Source organism: Hemiscyllium ocellatum, chromosome 36 (genome assembly GCF_020745735.1).
Source record: "Hemiscyllium ocellatum isolate sHemOce1 chromosome 36, sHemOce1.pat.X.cur, whole genome shotgun sequence".
Lineage (NCBI taxonomy): Eukaryota > Metazoa > Chordata > Chondrichthyes > Orectolobiformes > Hemiscylliidae > Hemiscyllium > Hemiscyllium ocellatum.
In genome coordinates this window covers 15,252,133-15,272,439 of record NC_083436.1, presented here as the reverse complement: position 1 = coordinate 15,272,439, position 20,307 = coordinate 15,252,133, and the positions used below count along the sequence as shown (strand labels likewise).

Here is a 20,307-nt window from a genome sequence, read left to right as displayed (position 1 = left end):
ATTCAGCCCTTATCTCACCTAACGATTACATTTCTTATTTAAATCTAATGCTGTATGTATACTTAGACTGCCCTAACCCGAACACGGTTTTTAGCTTTCCCATAAAATCATTGGCTTCTGTTGACACAAATTAATTTGCTAAACGTGAGTTCAGAGCACAGGAATGCATCCAGCCAGAACATTAATTGAGTATTTGGGCATAAGTTCAAGACAGGTTTTTATTCATCAAAATGTAGACTGTAGAAGACCACATGCAGAGAAAAAGCTTACCGGAACATAGTACTTCAGGATGCTCAGGTTTTTGCATCCTGGGATTTTTGCATCCTAGTCAAGGCATTTTAAGCTCAATGGAATAAGATCTGCTGTCAACAAGATCTGGTTGCCTACATTTTAATAGTGGCAGTCAAAGTCACCAATAGCTTCACCTTCTGCTACTTTGCATCTTTCAGGGGCTAAATTGGAGACATCCAAGGTTAGTGGGTAACAATGTATAACTTGGGTGACTGAAGCCTTTTTTGCTAGAAAAGACAATTTATATTGATTTTTCGATCCATAATTCCAGTCAGATAGTGTGGATCTTTGAGTTTGCAGCTCCAGCTAGGTTCCCAGAGATATACAGACTTCATCAACTATATGCATGTGGCAATTAAGGCAACACACAAACCATGTCAAATTATACATTAACTGCTAGAAATGGTATTTATGAAGTTGTGTGCAACATTTCCAGGAAGCTGTCGTAATACTTTCATCCTTTGGCAGGCCACCCCCCTTCTCTTCACATGTTAAAACTGACTTACAGACCAAAGAATATGCACTTAAATATTATTGCTTATACCTCCAGGGCTGGGATTGTGTGTTCGTCAGCAGGTTGAAGAAGGTGGAATGGAAATAGAGTGATCTGCTCGCTCTTACTGTTATGGACCAGACCGAACTCCCTCCAAATATATTAAGGAGATAGCCTAGACCCTAACTTATTTAAAGACAAGTATAATGTGTTATGTTCCAAATGTAACTTGATTGGTTACACTACTTGGTTTTAAGCAAAAGACACTTTATTCTTAGTCTAAGGTTAAAATACAAACAAACAAACGAAAGCAGAGTTGAGACAACTTTAACTCTATTGGAAAACTTGACAGAATAATAGGTTATTTAACTACTAAATAACAACTGTTCCAATGTAGTAACATTCTATAAACACGCTCTCAGCAAAGGCAAATTCAGTAAAACAAACTGTCTCACATGCAGTCCTGGCAGCGGAGAGAGAACACTCCAGCTTTTTTGCTGTATCAGAGAAAGATGTAAAGCAGCTTCCACAACCAAATTCAAAACTCCATCAACCTACTGAAAACTGAACTATAACCCTGGCTCTGTGGGAGCCTGACTCCACGCATTCATGCTGCTTTTATTGTTCCAACTTAAACAAAAACCCAAGGCCTCACAAGCTGTTTATTTTACTGACTTGGAAGAAACAGCTCATCACCTATGGCTCAAAACCTCTCTCTCAAAAAAATCCCAGGACCTCTTAAAGCCATAGTATCATCACATTTCAGCTCATCAAATGAAGCACTGAGTAGCCAATCAGTCGCAGCATGACAGGAAGGCAACAAGTTAACAGACAAATGGAGGGGAGGCTTCACGCTCAATCATGTGTTTTGGTTGTCATTAATAAACTATGTTGTCATATGACAGAGGGTGTACACATCAACAGGAAGTCACTACAAATTTAAAAGCTTCCTGTTATTTCAATCTTTCTTCATTTTGAAAAGTATGCCCCAAAAAGTTAGTAAAATTAATTCAAAACACATACTGATGCTGCCAGGTTCACCAGCAGAATCCATTGCTCCTTTTATCCATGGTCCTGGTGGAAGGCCTATTCCTTCACCTTTTTGTTGACTCATCATTGCTGCCATAAAGTACTGCCAATCTCTCAAAAATGCATTGAGCAACAAAAAATTATACATATTTGGGTTGTCAGTTGACAACTTTAAAAGTGCATTCATTAGTAATCTCAAAATGGGGAGTGGCCATCTGATTTCCATGCTCACTTGTCTTCAATAATTTTGGAGTCCAGAGTCATGATGATGTATTGCCAATCTGAATTCATCATGGTGTATGGGGCAAAGGGGCACCCAATTTGAGGCACTAAAATCCAAGCCATGAAGCTTTGTGGATCAGTAGAATTTTAAAGGCTTTTTTTTTGTAAGCTGATGGGCTCTGATAGAGTTTTTCCTCTTGATCTAAACTGAATGTTCAGCATTGTTAATTTGTTTATTTGAGCCCTGAGTGTTCGGAACACCAAGAGTAATAAATAGTTTCCCAAATTGTGTAGACATATATTAAATGCAAATAAATTCATTAATACAAATGCTTCTTTAATTCTGTAAAGCTTCTATGCTATTTTATAACCATTTTGTTATGTTTCCATCAAATAGGTTGGCAAACACTTGTGCAAATGTCTGAATACAAATTCGAGTTGCTAGTTATTCTTTGGACACAACCAAGTATTATGACACAGACAGTCAAACCAAATCAGCCTTTCTACCTCTGTATTTGCAACATAGTAACATGAAAAGTTTGAAGATCCCCAAATAGTACTCCATTGGTTCCTGACTAGACTTTTGATTAAATAATCCCTCACTTAGCAAATTATTAATATATAGATATTGGTTTTACATCTCAACAAAAGACTGAACAATCTATTATATAAAAAAAATTAGCATAAAGAAAATTAAACAACACAGTAAACCGAATAATGTTTGCACTTTCAACTTGAAAAATTTATTTCCAGCCCTCTTTCACACAAAAGGCAGCAAAGGGATAAATAAAAGAAAATAATATAACTGGCCAGATTAATTAAGTGGCTTTCACGTTGTGTTGTTTCACAGGGATAGATTTTGATTCCTCGGTTATTTTTCTTAAATGTTGATCAGAGTTACCTCTCAGTTTACACAGGTAAGGGCAGTAACGCATCTCTCTATACGCTAGGCTTCACGAAGATGGTGTATCATATTAGGCAAGGGAGCTTTTAAATCTTCAAGCTGTCTCAGCAGCATCCCAAAGATTTTAGAAAGCATCTTGGGAAACACTGTTCAAGAAACAAGATTAATTCTGACCACGCACTGATAGACTGGTTGAGGCCTCAGAGAATCTATCATCATTCATCAATTGCCACCTGCTTGAACAATGGGTCTCCTCAGACTTGCTTGAACCAACTGCCAGGTACTGACCTTGTTAATAGCCAATTCTGCTTTGTGTTTAAACACATTGCTCTTCCTGGGGTGGCTGTGTCTGTTAGAACCTTTTTAAAGATCAGCCTGCAATTAGCCTTCATACCTGAACTTACAAACAAGCAAAACTGGAATACTTTTCTCCTTTTAACACAAGCTATCTCAAAATCCACAAGTCATTTCCAGCTCATAATTCAAAACTAATAAAAGAATAAAAATGAAAATAATGAAAAATCAATGAGAGTTCAAACACAAATTATTATAATTTTATTACCAATTCTCCAAAGTCTGCTGATTCTAGATCACTCATTGCTGTATCAATGTCCACCTGAAATGAGAATAATTCGAATTCAGGATGTAATGAGGAAAATATATACCAGAACCATCAAATTTATTTAAAAAAAAACCTTCCAGAAGGTACTTCACGATTCAGCAGGTGAAAAGTAGCTAGTGACTGCTTAACACATTAAATTTAAATGTGAATTTAAAGATTTAAACACTTGCAAGGATTATTACATATTTGTAAAGGTAGCAATGCCATTCCATCTAACACCAGGGGGAAATGTTATGACTCGTTACCATCATGCTCGCAAGTGTACGGGGATAGAAAGTAAAACAGGTTGTCGGGCCACTCCCTTCACACCCATCCTACTTAAGGGCAGCATTTCCACCTTTACCACAATTGCTTAGTTGTAGGCATGCAACCCAGCAAATTATACTGCTGGAGAGCACTAAGTTAGTATCCCTTCTATGCAAGATATTCCCATTAGATGCCCTCTTTCCCTCTTATCCACGCCTTCCTATCTCTGGGGACTGCAAAGCAAGTCTATTCAAAATCCCTGGACTTACCTGACATCTAGAACACAACATCACATCTCTCTTGGGACAGTTTGTTGGTCATTACTCTCTTCTGGTGGTTCTGATCAATGAGATTGACAAGCAGCATGCTAAGGTGGGGGGGGGGGGGCTTCTTTCCCCAGGAGGAGCAGAATTTCTACTTTGAACCAATTAAGGTTGCCTACAGCATATTATTGCCACTGGACAGTTGAACCTTTGGTCAGCACAGTTTCAAAGCACTTTTCATTTGGGGAGGTGGTGGAGGAGGGAAGAAGAGTGAGAACAGATACCCTGTCCTACTCAAAACTCCTGCAAGTTTATACTTCATAAACATGGTATGTCTAGCTGTTGATTCACTGAAAGCTAATCATTTACAGTGTACATTAACAGATTTTTTTTTACAAAAATCCAGAAATTAAGAACTATAATATGATATGAATTAAAAATCCACTATTTACCAACCATATCATTTCACTATGGAAAAGTGGGAGTTACACTTTAGGAAAATTCAGTATAAAATTCAGTGCAAGTTACTGTGGGCTTTTTTTTTAAAATTGCGAACAAGTGAACCACTGTTACCTGGAAGCCAAAAAGGTGGAAGCTGAAAACATTTGGGAAAGGTAGGCAGATGAGAGAGGAAGCAAGAAATAAACTTGCTGCAATATCTCAAGATATAAAGTTATCCTAAATTGACTTTAGTTACCCTTCAATGCAGTTAAAGTTCCTTGAAACAATCAGTAGTTTATAGCACAAAGCTTCAATTATTGAAAAGGGTTTGCAAGAGCACCTCCAGAGCTTACTAACAAAACCTATGACAAGTGTAGTAAATTTTCAGAGAGTCAACACTTCATTTATTAATCCACAAGGGAATTATCTCATTTACCATCTCCCAGCTCTGATTTTGTGGGCTTAGAGATTGGGTTACTTTCTAATATAATGAAACAAATAACTGTGCATGCTGGAGATCTGAAACAAATAAAAACAGAAATTGCTGGAGAATCACACCAAGTCTTACAGCATGTGCAGAGAGAAAACAGAGTTAACAATTCTTCCTGTAAACTGACCCTGTACTACCTGCTGCCTGTCACTCCGACAAACCACTGTGTACCCATGGCGACATTTGTGTCTCAGGCCCACTGCAGTGGTCCAGTGATGTTCAATGTAAACTGGAGGAATAACACCTCATCTTCCACTTAGGCACCTTGTAGTCTTCAGGGTTCAACATTGAATTTAACAATTTTAGAGCATGAACACATCCTGCCCTTATCTATAACTCAACTCTATAACCCCAGATCCAGTTCTGAAATGGGTTGCTTTCAACACAGTCAACATATTTTCAACTATGCCTCATTAGCACATTATCTAGTTTCTTTTCTTTCCTGGTTTACAATCAACGATCCCTTTGTCTGCATACCCTTTTCCCCCCCTCTCTCTGTGCTCCATCTCCAACTATCCAGTCACTCTTTTGCCCTCCCCCCTCCCACCCTGTCATCAGCATAAATACCACACTTTCCTAGCTGCTTCTAGTTCTGAAAAAGGATCACTGGACTCAAACCTTTTTCTCCATAGATACTGCCAGACCAGCTGAGTTTCTCCAACAGTTTTTTTTGTTTTGGAGTATTTTTGAGCTTCACTGGTTGATAAATACGAAATAAACACCAAGAAATGTCAGCATAGGAAACCAGAGATATCTGCAAATTACTTGAACATTGACTTCTATATACGGCTTTGAGTTCTACAATAAAACTTGTGTTGGTCACAAAGAGAAAAAGCTTGAATGTGCCAATCAGCAAGATTTCCAACCTCCATTTGGGACATTGACTTTCTTAAAAAAAGTCAGAGATTGCTCAAGTCAGATTATTATCCCTATTTAATGCAATATTCATTGAATAGAGATCAGAGGGACTTTGATGTGCAAGTGCACCAGCTCCTTAAGGTATCAGGATAGGTGGATAAAGTGGTTTAGAATGCATAAGGTATATTTGCCTTTACTAGAATAGAATGGTATTTATTGTCACGTGCACTCGAATGAGTGCAGTGAAAGGTTAGTAATGGTGCCTCTTGGTGCCATCTTAGGTACAGATATTTCAAGTGTTGTTACAGAATTAAAAAAAGTAAGCCTATAAAAACAGTCCAAAATGACAAGAAAAAGTGATTATAAAGTACTTAAGTTCTAGAAGTTGTAGTTGAGTTTATTAGTTGAGGGATAGACTTTAAGAGCAGGGAGGTTACACTGGAAGTGTAAAAGGTTGCTTATACCACAGCTAAAGTCTTGTGTGCAGTTCTGGAATCTACATTATAGTTGGGATGTGATGGCAATGGAAAAGGTACAGAGGAGATTGACCAGGCCATCATAGATTCATACAGCTCAGAAACAGACCCTTTGGTCCAACCAGTCAACGCCGACAATAATCCTAAACTAAACTAGTCCCACCTGCCTGGGTTGGCCCTTACCCCTTCAAAGATTACTTATTCATTTACTCATCCAAATGTCTTTTAATGTTGTAACTCTACCCACACCCACCACTTCCTCTGGAAGTTCATTCCACACAAGAAGCACTCTCTAAGTAAAATCATTGCCCCCAATATTCTTTTCAAAATCTTTCTCCTTTCATCCTAAAAATATGGCCCCTGGTCTTGAATTTCCCCACCATGGAGAAAAGATAACTGCCATTCACCCTCTCTATAATTCTCATGATTTTATAAACTTCAATGAGGTCACCTCTCAACTTCCTACACTCCAGTGAAAAAAGTCCCAGTCTACCCAGTCTTCTTTATAACTCAAACCTTTCATTCCTGGCAACATCCTGGTGAATCTCTTCTGAAGCCTCTCCAGCTTAATAATGTCCTTCCTATAACAGGGTGACCAAAAATGGACAGTACTCCAGAAGAGGCTTCACCAACTGCAACTTCAACATAACGCTCCAACTCCTGTACTCAAAGGACTGAGCAATGAAGGCAAGTGTGCTAAATGCCTTGTTAACCACACTGTCTATATGTGATGCAAACTTCCAAGATTTATGATCTGAACCCCTAGGTCTCTGTTTTATGACACTACCCAAGATGCTACTTTTAATTGTATAAGTCTTGCCCTTGTTTGTTTTACCAAAATCCAATAACTCACATTTATCCAAATTAAATTCCATTTGCCAATTGACCCAATTGATTAAGATCTCTTTGTGATCTTCGATAAGTTCATCACTGTTGACTATACCACTAATTTTCAAGTCATCCACAAACTTACTAATCATGCCTTCTATATTCTCATATAAATAGAACATGGAACATTACAGTGCAATACAGGCCCTTCGGCCCTCGATGTTGCGCCGACCTGTCATACCAATCTGAAGCCCATCTAACCTACACTATTCCATGTACGTCCATATGCTTGTCCAATGGTGACTTAAATGTACTTAAAGTTGGCAAAATTAATTATCCTTACTGTAAATATAAATCATATACATAAGTGACAAACAAATGTTTCCTGGGCTGGAGAGTTCCAGTTATGAAGAGAGATTAGACAGGCTTGGGTTGCTTTCCTTAGAGCAGAGGAAATTGAGAGGAGCATGTTTGAGATGTATAAAATTATGAAGAGCATAGACAGGAAGAAACTTTACCATTGATGCAGGGATCAGTGAACAGTGATCATAAATTTAAAGCAAGGATTAGAAGCTTTAGACGAAATGTGAGAAAAAAGCTTTTTCAGCCTGAGGGTAGCGGAAATCTGAACTCAATGCCTGTAAGGGTGGTAGAGTCGGAAAGTATCATAATATTAAAGTAGTATTTAGATGTACACTTGTAATGCCAAGACTACATGGCTTTGGGCCAACTGCTGAAAAATGGGATTAGAATAGTTAGGTGGTTGTTTTTGACTGGTGCAGATGCCCTTTTCAGTGATGTAAATCTTTACAACTGTAATTTTTTTTTATCGTGCTTCAGAAAGGGCTTGTGATAAATCAGATGTAATAGCAGCAAGAGGCCAGTGAGTGGCACTGAAGATTAAAAAACATTTTAGAACTTTTTTCCTTGGAGATCATCTTGTGCAAACATTATGGAATTTTACATTTTAAAGAGGATGCTGTAATTAATTTTTTCTTCAACAGCAAAGCATAAATTCATTACCTTTGATGTTATTAGATATTTCACTCTGAGATGGTACAATATTACTATATCAGTTTGAATATCATAAATTGTAACTTTCAAGTAACACACATTGAAAGAAAAAGGACATGGGAAATGTGATTAAAAAAAGCATGCATACAAGTCACATTGAACTGGTATGAATTGGCTGACATGAAACCTTCCAGTTATGGAAAGATCATGCATCTATACAATTAAAATACACTATATAACATGAGCTGAATTAATAAGATTACAAGGATATGTTCTCCAGACATTTCAGGGGCTAGAACTTTGCATTTGAGAAGTCAATTTACAAGGCAGCAAACAATATATGTTTCTAGTTTAACAGAAGGCCTAAAGTAACCCAAACAAATCACGACAATCAATCGTTATAGATAAAACAAAGTTTGATGGGCATTGAAACTTAGTGAGGTCCTTCGATTATTATGTGCAACGGCAAATTTAACAAGTTACTGACGATTTCCTCTAACCGCATTGAAATATTTGTGATGAAATGGGAAACATCTTTAGAAGAATATCAATTCCCTCTTGCGATTAGTAACTCTGAGCTGTATAAAGAGCTACCAAGACAGATGATCAAAAAAATGTGATAAAGACGTAGGAAAAGATTTGAGGAGGAGAAGCAGGTCGGCAGAGTTGTTTAAAGAATAAATTGAGCACTGAAGGCACAACTGCCACTAATGCAGCAATTAAAATTAGGGTTGTCAAAGATCTGGAGAAATGTGGTGATCTCAAATGAGTTGATGCGCTGAAGGAAGCTTCAGAGAAAGGAACAGATGAGTCATGTAAGGATATTACCGCAAGAATGAGAATTTTTAAATCCAGATGTTGTCAGTCCAAGATCTAAAGAAGTTAAGCAAGCACAAAGAGGAAAGGTAAATAGAATTTGGTGAGTTAGGAAATATACAGAACAGTTATGGACAAGCTCAATTTGGAGAAAGTTTAGACTGAGAAAATAAACCATGGTTACATTTTTCCAGAAGTTATCAGTTCTTGCAGGGTTTTTAAAAATTATTTGTCTCTCTAAAAGGTTGTCTACATCTCTCACAGCTTTTGATTATTTTTAAGGAAACGGAAGAGAAAATCTTTAAAAACTAAGTTACAAGTTTGCTATTCAATTACCAGAGAAAAACTTACCTTGCTATTATTGTACAAAAAGTCGCAATCAAAATAGGGCATCAAAATGTTTGACTGCACACACAAGTTGTAATAGTCCTTTGAATTTGGTTAACTTACTTTGATATCCTGGGGTAATGTTAGCCACCGAACTCCAGGCAGGCTGTCTGAAAATAATGTGCTTGAAATACTGAAACACTGGGAACTGGGACTTGTGTTGCAGTTTAACTTGGCTGGCTGAATAGCTCGTTGGAAGCTCAGATTGAAAAAGTGGTCTAACTGGGGAACATTGTCCATCTTGCAAAAGGCACTGAAGGCAGACAAGACATAGAATTAAAAATGCAGAACATCAAACTGGTTCATTAATTGCTCAAAAGCAGAACAGAACATTAAAACTAAAATGACAATAACTTATATAACAAACTCTCAATTCTGCATTATTATTTTAGATGGTTAGGAGTCACTTTCAATCTTTGAATAGTGTAGCTAAAAGTAAATAAATACCCCAAGCCATCTGCTCTTTTGTCTAGATGAAAAGCAGTTTCATCATCACAGATCACTATAATTAATGGTAATTTCAGTACTGATTTCCAGCTCAAGCTATTTTTGGTTTGATCTGAACACTGAATGCTCATTTGATCAGTGGCAATCGAATTAACCAAAAACTGGGAATTATCAAGCCTGAGTTTTTGAATCTAGGTGGGGGATTTAAACATTCTTTACCAAAAGTGGATCGGTAGTACCACTACTGACTGAGCTGGCCAAATCCTAAAGGACATAGCTGCAAGACTGGCTCTGCGCAGGTGGTGAGGGAACAAAATAAGGAAAAAGCTTAATTAATCTCATCCTCATCAGCCAACCTTTTGCTGAGGCACCTATCAGAATTGACAATAATTTAAGGAGTGAACACTGTAGTCTTTGTAGAGGAGTTCCGTATTCGCAATGGGGAAATGCAAAGTGGTATTAACACTGTGATAAATGAGATGAGATATTTTTAAACAATCTAGCAACTGAAGCTTGGGCATCCATGAAGAACTGTGAGACGTTAGCAGAAACAGAATAATATTTCACCACAATCTACGATCTCAGAGCCCACATTTCCCCACTCTACCACTACCATCAAGTCAGGGGGTCAACCCTGGTTACAGTGAAGATTGCAGGAGGCTATGCCAGGTAGCAGCATCAGGATATTCTTTTTAAAAAATGAGGTGTCAATTTGTGAAGTTACAAGGTTCATGAGGTTACATTTTGTAAGTTTAAAAGATAAAGCTTTTCAAAAACCTCTAAAATGAACTGGAAACCTCTTTACAGTGCATAAAATAATCAATCAAATATGCAGCCTTTCAAAGCCCTTTTCAAAATAAGCTCATAAAACTGTAAATTAAAACAAAGCTCACTCTTCCTTGGACTGAAGGGTCTGTTGGACTGAAGGGTCTGTTTCAATGCTGTACATCTCTATGCCTCATTTGTGAGTGTACTCAAGATGGTTTCACTTTCTACAGTGAATTAATACTTAATCATATTTGGAACTTACAATTTATATTGTGCTTGTCACAATTTTGCTCGAGTACTTGCCTGTCTAATGAGCTGTACATAAACTTCAAGGTTCTCACAACATTCTTGATCATGTTCCCGAGCTGTGGAAGAGGTACCCTTTGAAGGAAAGAAGAATCTGTCAACTTAGCATGTGGAAGTATTTGAATGAACATTACTTTAAGGAAGGAAAGAAAGCTATTACACAAGACTTGTTGTTTATATTATGCAAGGAGGAGAGGAAGTGGGTAACAACCATTTATATGCTATTGTTAATGCAGCAAAACATTCCAAGGTGTTTCATAAGAGTGTTATCAAAAATTGATACATAGCCACATAGTGAGATATTAGGATTGAGGACTAAAAGTTTGGTTTGAAGAGGAATGTTTAAGAAATGTCATAAAGGATGAGAAAGATAGAGTACTGGACAAAGAGGAGTAGATAGTGATAGTGTGTTTAGGAAGATATTTTCAGATTGAAGGGCTATGCAGTTGTCGTCGCAGTTTCAACTGGTGCAGTATTGAAAATTAGGGATATGCAAAAGGTCAGATTTAAAGGAGTGCGGATATCACAGACCACTGTAGGGTTGAATGAGCTTACAGAGATAGGGAAGGATGACACCATGGTTGAAAACAAGGACGATTACTTTAAAATGGAAATATCGGTGAAACAGACATCAACAAACAGAGCACCCAGGCAAGGGTGTAAATTAGCATGTGGACAATGTTTTTTTTAACCAAAGTATATGTAAGGTGCCAAGAGGGAGGCCAAGTGGGACAATGACTTGAATCTTCTTAATACTGAGGTAGAAGAAACTTTAGGCCATTAGTGCTAGATGTTGGACAAAACAGAGACAGTGTAGCTGCTCAGAGATGCAATGGTGGTAATGTGACAAGGTTGAGTATTTAAAGTGTATATGTGAAACCTGACACAGTTTTTGGATGGTGTCAATGAGACACAGTAGATAAATAAAATATAAGGAAGGCATAGGGAATCAGAGGCAATGGTGTAGGAATTCAGGGGCTTAAACTGTCAATAACTGCTTCCTACATTAAACCTATGATTACACTTCAAAACTACTTGATTGGTTGCAAACGCACTCAAACACCTTTAATCCTTTAATCATAAGTGCCACAAATAATTGAACATTCTCCTCATGTTTACAAAGCCAAATCTTGCGAAACACAGATTTAGGTATGTTTGCACATCAGCTTGAACGTCTGGGTTCTGAACATCTGAATACAATTCTTTTGGAATGCAAAATATTAATAGGCAAATATGCATTATTGATTCCTTTTCTACAAGATTTTCTACAGCATTAACCACATTTTGTTAATACTTGCCTTTCAGCTGGCAGTCCTATGAGCAGCAAATTGCTACCTTCCTTCCAATAACCTACGTTGATAAGTTTTCCATTCAGCAGGAATGAAGAACTAGGCAAGAATATTGCACAAAAAAGAGAACTGTTAAAAATATTTAAAGAAATATTCTACTTTATTATTTTCTTTCGTCATATACATAAGTAATATACTAAAATATTAGACAAATAAAAGGACCAGTTAATCCATTTAAGCTATCCCATATAATTCTGAAGCATTCCATCAAGAAATTTCTTACTCTCTTGGGTCTGTAGCAGTATGGGTGCATCTTAATTTCTACACTGTACCAGAATGGTTAACAGCTAAGTCTCTACAAGGTTGATGGGAAAATGTGGCCAACTTCACAGGTACAATAGCCTACTATGCAAGGCAGAGGCAGGCACTGCTCGTTAATCAGAAATCTGGTAATAAGGAATGCTAAAAGGCAGCCTGACCTTTGTGGTTTTCAAACTACTAAATTAAAGACAGAAGGGAGGGCAATGAAACAGATCTTGTCTATACAACTCTTGGATGGATGCTTTTAGAATCACAAGGCTCCTGGGTGGCAGTTGAATATTCTGGAACTTTCAAGTCAAAACATATGTGTGTATTGAAACATCAACAACACAACCAAGGAACAACCATCACAGAATCAGGACCCTGAGCCTGGACTTCAGAGAATAAAGATAGACCCAGCTGAGTGATTGAAGCCTGGGCCAAGTATCCCTCATTAGTGTTGCTAATACTTCAGTGTCAGTAGTAATTCTAGGGCATGCTTTGTTTGTAATTGGATACTGTAAAATTAAACTGGCTGAGTGGTAAATAAAGAAGTAGGTCGCAGTAATAGTACAGGCTGCAAACATTGTGTTCACTAGCAGTACGGGAAGGGAACAGAGTACGTTTTGCAGTCCCCGAGCTACAGTGGTCACTTAAACCAGAAGTCAAGTTAGAACCACCTCCTAAGTTTAGAGGACATAATGAATCATGTAGGATAAGCTGGGACTGAGCTGTCTCAGATGTTCCTAGAGGGCAAGCTGCTTGATTGCATAGTAGAAAGTTTTTTGAGCTTCTGTTTGAGGATGTATAGGAAGTCAACTTTGGGAAGAAGGCAAAAGACTGTTAGATAAAAAGGTGAAAAAGCTTGAGAAGGCGCTGGTAACTGCCTGCTCAGTCAGATTTCTGTATGAAGTAGAGAGATAAAAGATGTCCTCTGAGAGGACAATGGTGGCCTAGAGACACAGGTAGTTGAATTAGAAAAAGAAAACAGAAAAATGAACTGAACTTAGTGTATATGACTTACTTCCAGAGTCAGTGTAAAAGAATCTATTTCAAAAAACAACAAGACAGAGCAAGAGACGTGGTGGAATCAGATGCCCATCAGTTAACCCATAAGAACACAAAATGTCAAAGCAGCAGTTAAAGTACTGTACCAGAATAATTAGGAACATCATACGGCAGCAGAGCAACAGGGTATCTCTTACTGCAACTTATGGATTTGTATTAATTGTACATATGCTGATGCCACGATTTGGTATTTCATTTAGTTCACCATAGCAGTGATCTCTGATCAAAAGCCAAGCCATAATTCTCTAATTCAAGTTTAAGTTCTGATTTTGGGTAATACAGTCTTCAGAAACCACAAGATCACTATGTACATTTGCCCGACTGAAATTTCCTTAAACTAAACCTTTCATCAACATAATGCAACATTTACGTTTTAATTTTGATACTGTTACATCTTGGTCTTGTTGGTTTGTGTGGTTTCACATGCATTACAATTTTCATAGCATCATCGAAACACAACAGTGCAGAATCAAGCCATTCAACCCATAAGATGTAGGAGCAGAAATTAGGCCATTCAGCCCATCGAATCTGCTCTGCCATTCAATCATGGCAGATAAGTTTCTCAACCCCATTGTCCCATTTTCTCCCTGTAACCCTTGATCCCTTTGACAATCAAGACCCTGTCTCTCTCCATCTTAAATATACTCAAAGACCTGGCCTCCACCACCATCTGTGGCGGTGAATTCCACAGAATCACCACTCTCTGGCTGAAGAAGTTTCTCCTTATCTCCATTCTAAAAGGTCTTCCCTTTACTCTAAGGCTGAACCCTAGTCTCCCCCACAAATGGAGACATCTTCCCAACTTCAATTCTGTCAAAGCAATTCAGGTATGTAAGTTTCAATTAGATCCTCCCCCTCATCCTTTTAAACTCCATGGAATACTGACCAAGAGTCCTCAAACGTTCCTCATATGTTAAGCTTTTCATTCCTGGAACCATCCCCGTAAACCTCCTTTGCACCTGCTCCAGGGCCAACACATCCTTTCTGAGATATGGGGCCCAAATCTGCACACAATACTCCAAACGTGGTCTGACCAGAGCCTTACAGAGTCTTGGAAATGCATCCCTGCTTTTATATTCGAGTTATCTCAGATTAAATGGCAACATTGCGTTTGGCTTCCTAACTACTGACTCATCCTGCAAATTTACCTTCAGAGAAACCTGGACTAGAACTCTCAAGTCTCTTTGCAATTCAGAATTCTGAGTTCTCTCACCATTTAGAAAATAGTCAATGCTTCTATTCATCCTACCAAAGTGAATTACCTCACATTTTCCCACATTGTACTCTATCTGCCACTTCTCTGCCCAAAACCTTTTGCAGCCTCCCTGCCTCAATATCACCTGTCCCTCTACCCATCTATGCATCATCTGAAAACTTAGCCAGAATTCCCTCACTTCCTTCAACTAGATCATTAACGTGTAAAGTGAAAAGCTGTGATTCTAACACTGACCCTTGCAGAATACCATTTGTTACTGGCTGCCATCCTGAGAAAAACCCTTTTACCTCTACTCTCTGCTTTCTGCCAGACAGCCAACTTTCCATTGATGCTAGCACCTTACTTCTAACACCATGGGCCCTTATCTTACTCAGCAGCCTCCTATGCAACACCTTGTCAAAGACCTTCTTGAAGTTGAGGGTGATAACATCCATTGGCTCTTCTTGGTTTAACCTGCTCCTTACTTAGAGTCAGAGATTTACAGCATGGAAACAGACCCTTTGGTCCAACCCATCCATGCCAACTTGATATCCCAACCCAGCTGAAAATGTGTTGCTGGAAAAGCGCAGGAGGTCAGGCAGCATCCAAGGAGCAGGAGAATCGACGTTTCGGGCATGAGCCCTTCTTCAGGAATTCCTGAAGAAGGGCTCAAGCCCGAAACGTCGATTCTCCTGCTCCTTGGATGCTGCCTGACCTCCTGCGCTTTTCCAGCAACATATTTTCAGCTCTGATCTCCAGCATCTGCAGTCCTCACTTTCTCCTAGAAGATATCCCAACCCAATCTAGTCCCACCTGCCAGCACCCGGCCCACATCCCTCCAAACCCTTCCTATTCATATACCCGTCCAAATGCCTCTTAAGTGTTGCACTTGTACCAGCCTCCACCACATTCTCTGGCAGCTCATTCCATACACGTACCACCCTATGCATGAAAAAGTTGCCCCTTAGGTCTCTTTTACATCTTTCCCCTCTCACCCTAAACCTATGCCCTCTAGTTCTGGACTCCCCAACCCCAGGCTTTGTCTATTTATCCTATCCACGCCCCTCATAATTTTGTAAACCTCTATACAGGTACACCTCTCAGACTCCGACGCTCCAGGGAAAACAGCCTCAGCCTGTTCAGCCTCTCCCTGTAGCTCAGGTCCTCCAACCATGGCAACATCCTTGTAAATCTTTTCTGAACCCTTTCAAGTTTCACAACATCTTTCCGATAGGAAGGAGACCAGAATTGCACGCAATGTTCCTCAAACTGTTCTAGCAGCTTTGTCAGGCATGACATCCCCTTGGTGAAACTATGCTGTCTTTGTCCTATTTTACTATACACTTACAAGTATTCAGAAATCTAATTATTCACAATGGATTCCAAAATCTTACTCACAACCAAGGTTCGGCTAATCGGCCTACAATTTCCCATCTTTCGCCTTACTTCCTTTTTAAACAGGTCACACTAGAGATTTTCCAGTCCTCTGATACCCTCCCTGATGCTCGTGATTCTTGAAGGATCACCTCTAATGCCTCTACTATCTTAGTGAGTTTTGAGAAGACTTGTAGCTCAGGTTGAGGTTTTGGATGTAGGTTTGCTCACTAAGCTGGAAGGTTCATTTCCAGACATTTCATTACCCTACTAGGTAACATCTTCAGTGGGCCTCAGATGAAGCACTGCTGATAATTCTTGCTTTCTATTTATATGTGTGGGTTTCTTTGGGTTGGTGATGTCATTCCCTGTGGTGATGTTATTTCCTGTGGTGAAGTCAATTCCTGTTCCTTTTCTCAAGGGGTGGTAGACAGGGTCTAACTTGATGTGTTTGTTCATAGAGCTCTTGATATAACTACAGAAGCAATCATCCCAACATCCACAATGAAGCTGCATCAGAACATTATTTCAACGAGCCAACACACACTGCAGCACAGAGGAACAACGCGGAGCAGAGGAAAATCACCTATACCGTGTATTCAAAATGAATGGGTACCCAATGAACGCACTAAAGACGTTACCTTTAAAGATGTCTACTTTCTCTTCAGCTATCTCCTTTAGAACTCTGGTGATGATGTCATCTGATTCAGGTGATTTATCCACTGTCAGGTTTATCTGAGTCTGTACCGACCCTCTCAAGAGCATCCCATCCATTCCTGATGAAGGGCTTTTGTCCGAAACATCAATTTTCTTGCTCCTCGGATGCTGCCTGACCTGCTGTGCTTTTCCAACAACACTTTAAACTTGACTCTAATCTCCAGCATCTGCAGTACCCACTTTTGCCTAGCATCCCATCTCGACCTAACCTCTGACCCTAACACCATTAGCCTGCATTTACCATAGCTAATGCACCTAACCTGCACAACTCTGGCCATTATGGGGAAATTTCGCATTGTCAATCCACCTAACCTGCACATCTTTGAGCTGTTGTTGTGGTTCTGTTCGCTGAGCCGGGAGTTTTTGTTGCAAACGTTTCATCCCCTTTCTAGGTGACATCTTCAGTGCTTGGGAGTCTCCTGTGAAGCGCTTCCTCCGGCCTTTATAGTGGCTTGTCAGTTGCTGTCCGCTGCAGTGGCCGGTATATTGGGTCCAGGTCGATATGTTTGACAAGCGGAAGCGGCAGAGACAGGCCACTATAAAGGCCGGTGGAAACATCACAGAAGCCTTCACAGGAGGCTCCCAAGCACTGAAGATGTCACCTAGAAAGGGGATGAAACGTTTGCAACAAAAACTCCCAGCTCGGCGAACAGAACCACAACAACGAGCACCCGAGCTACAAATCTTCTCCCAAACTTGGATCTTTAGGCTGTGGCAGAAAACCGGACACCCGGTGGTAACAGACGAAGAGAGACTAGGAGAACAGACAGTCACAGCAAGGTTGGAATTGAACCCAGGTGCCTGGAGCTATGAGGCATCAGTGCTATTTAACTGTCAGGTCTCTGATTTGTTTATCTTGTAAAAGTTGCTTAAAAAGGAGCAATATTGTAGAGGGCATTTTAAATATTGTGACAATCTAATCTCTTCCATCAGTTCTCTTTGCCATAAGAAAATAGATAAAGAATAGAATAATATTAACCTACAGATGAGCATCGATACATGATTTGTTTGTTTGAGTGCCCTGAACTGGTTTATACACTTTCTGGACAAACTTCTTTGAACCAATAAACTTAATTAAAGCACTGTACAAAAGTAGAATTAAATAATGAGAAATACTTAGACGAAAATAAATTAATTTGAATTATTCTGATCTCTCAGCTGATTCCTGAAGAACCAACAAATCTATCATGCGCAACGTGTGTTTCTAGTCATTTCATGTATTAAGGGAATAAGTCATGTATAAATGCTAGAAACTGAAAAATGTCCTCATATTGCACCATGCCCACCTATTCAATGCAGAATAGTTGACTGAGAACCATTAATAAAAATGGTTTCACTGTGTATCACTTAAACAGTGCTCAATGAACAATTATTGATCAACAGAAGCTCAACAAGTAACAAGATAGTTCTTTCACTCTAATAATGAAGTGACAAGTCATGATTACCTTATAATTTGTCCTCCAGTTATATTTTCCATCATGTCGCAGAGCGTAAGAAATATGCCCCGAACATTAATCAACTTTTGGGATACATTAGTCAACGGATACTGGTAAAGAATTTCTTGCTGTTAAAAATAGGAAAAGTTTCATATTATTACAGTTAAATGCAAAATGCTACTTTACAATTAGCAGGCCATATCACCAATTCATCATATATTAAACCTTTTATGCATTAACTGAGTCAATGATTTTGAGAGTTTAAAGCCTCGATGTTCAAGATACACACAAATATACATTATATTAGAAAGAGATCACATTTAACATTAGCTGAACAACAGCACGATATAGTCCTCATCAGTGATGCTGGTCATACCTAATCCAAAAGAGTACTGCGAATACCAAATTTAAACTGAGATATGTAAATTTATAAACATTTGTTTTTGTTGCAAATTGGTTTTAGTAAAAGAAAGATGTAAAAGCAAAGGAAAAATCATATCTTGGTTGGCTGACACTTTTAACAAACTAGAGGGGTTCACAGAACTAAACAATTCACATGGGTGAAAAGACATTTTTAAGTTGAGAAAGGCAAATACTTCAAAAAAAATCACAAAGCATATCAGCATATTGGTGCCCCTCAATGGCTTAATCAGAAGCTATGGTATTAGGTTCTACCATGTTTGCTGACAATGCTCAGTTTTATATCAACAACTCCTCTCAACCTCTATACTGCCTCGATGTTATTTCACTCCTGAATTACCCCAACCAACATCCCTGCCTTCCACTGTAGCAATTATCTAATTTGTTGATCTAGCCCTTGTGACTGCAACTCCTGGAGTCTGAGCATATACAGCACAGAGTAATGCAGTAACTGACAAACTGAGGTCAGTGATTCAAGATATCTCCACAAGTCCCTTCGCCCACCTCCAACCCACTGCATCCACCTGGACACCCCGCGCTGGCCTATTACCTGCCCTCGACCTCTTCATTTCCAACAGCCGCCGGGACATTAACCGCCTCAACCTGTCTACCCCCCTCCCCCACTCCAACCTCTCACCCTCACAACGCGCAGCCCTCCAATCCCAACCTTACCATTAAGACAGCGAATAAAGGGGGCGCAGTGGTAGTCTGGTGCACTGACCTCTACACCGCTGAAGCCAAACGCCAACTCAAGGACACCTCTTCCTACTGCCCCTCGACCATGACCCCACCCCCCATCACCAAACCATCATCTCCCAGACCATACAGAACCTCTTCACCTCAGGGGATCTCACACCCACAGCTTCCAACCTCATAGTCCGGGAACCCAGCACTGCCCGGTTCGACCTCCTTCCCAAGATCCACAAGCCTGACCCTGGCCGACCCATTGTCTCAGCATGCTCCTGCCCCACTGAACTCATCTCTTCCTACCTCGACACTGTCCTATCCCCCCAGTCCAGGAACTCCCCACATACGTTCAAGACACCACCCATGCCCTCCACCTCCTCCAAGACTTCCGTTTCCCCAGCCCCCAACGCCTCATCTTCACCATGGATATCCAATCCCTCTACACCTCCATCCGCCATGAGCAGGGCCTCCAAGCCCTCCGTTTTTTCCTCTCCAGACGTCCCCAACAGTACCCTTCCACCGACACACTCATTCGTTTGGCCAAACTGGTCCTCACCCTTAACAAATTCTCCTTTGAATCCTCCCACTTCCTCCAGACCAAAGGGGTAGCCATGGGCACACGTATGGGCCCCAGCTATGCCTGTCTCTTTGTTGGCTACGTAGAACAGTCGATCTTCCGTAATTACACCGGCACCACTCCCCACCTCTTCCTCCGCTACTTTGATGACTGCACTGGCGCTACCTCGTGCTCCCGCGAGGAGGTCGAGCAATTCATCAACTTCACCAACACATTCCACCCTGACCTTAAATTTACCTGGACCATCTTTGACACCACCCTCCCCTTCCTGGACCTCTCCATCTCCATTAATGATGACCGACTTGACACTGACATTTTTTACAAACCCACTGACTCCCACAGC

General features: G+C 39.8%; 1 protein-coding gene across 3 annotated transcripts in view; it reads right to left on the bottom strand.

Annotated features, from left to right (window-relative positions):
• The window catches only part of intu (inturned planar cell polarity protein), a 114,206-nt gene that overhangs the window by 31,644 nt on the left and 62,255 nt on the right, over positions 1 to 20,307 (bottom strand). For 2 of the 3 annotated variants that reach the window (XM_060851417.1, XM_060851419.1), the window contains 5 exons: positions 18,290 to 18,408; positions 12,200 to 12,289; positions 10,899 to 10,976; positions 9,444 to 9,633; positions 3,502 to 3,555 (listed from right to left, as the gene is read on the bottom strand). In XM_060851417.1, coding sequence (XP_060707400.1) covers positions 3,502 to 3,555; positions 9,444 to 9,633; positions 10,899 to 10,976; positions 12,200 to 12,289; positions 18,290 to 18,408 — 531 coding nt within the window. The remainder of the gene's footprint in view (positions 1 to 3,501; positions 3,556 to 9,443; positions 9,634 to 10,898; positions 10,977 to 12,199; positions 12,290 to 18,289; positions 18,409 to 20,307) is intronic. The other variant, XM_060851418.1, reaches the window with a different exon arrangement.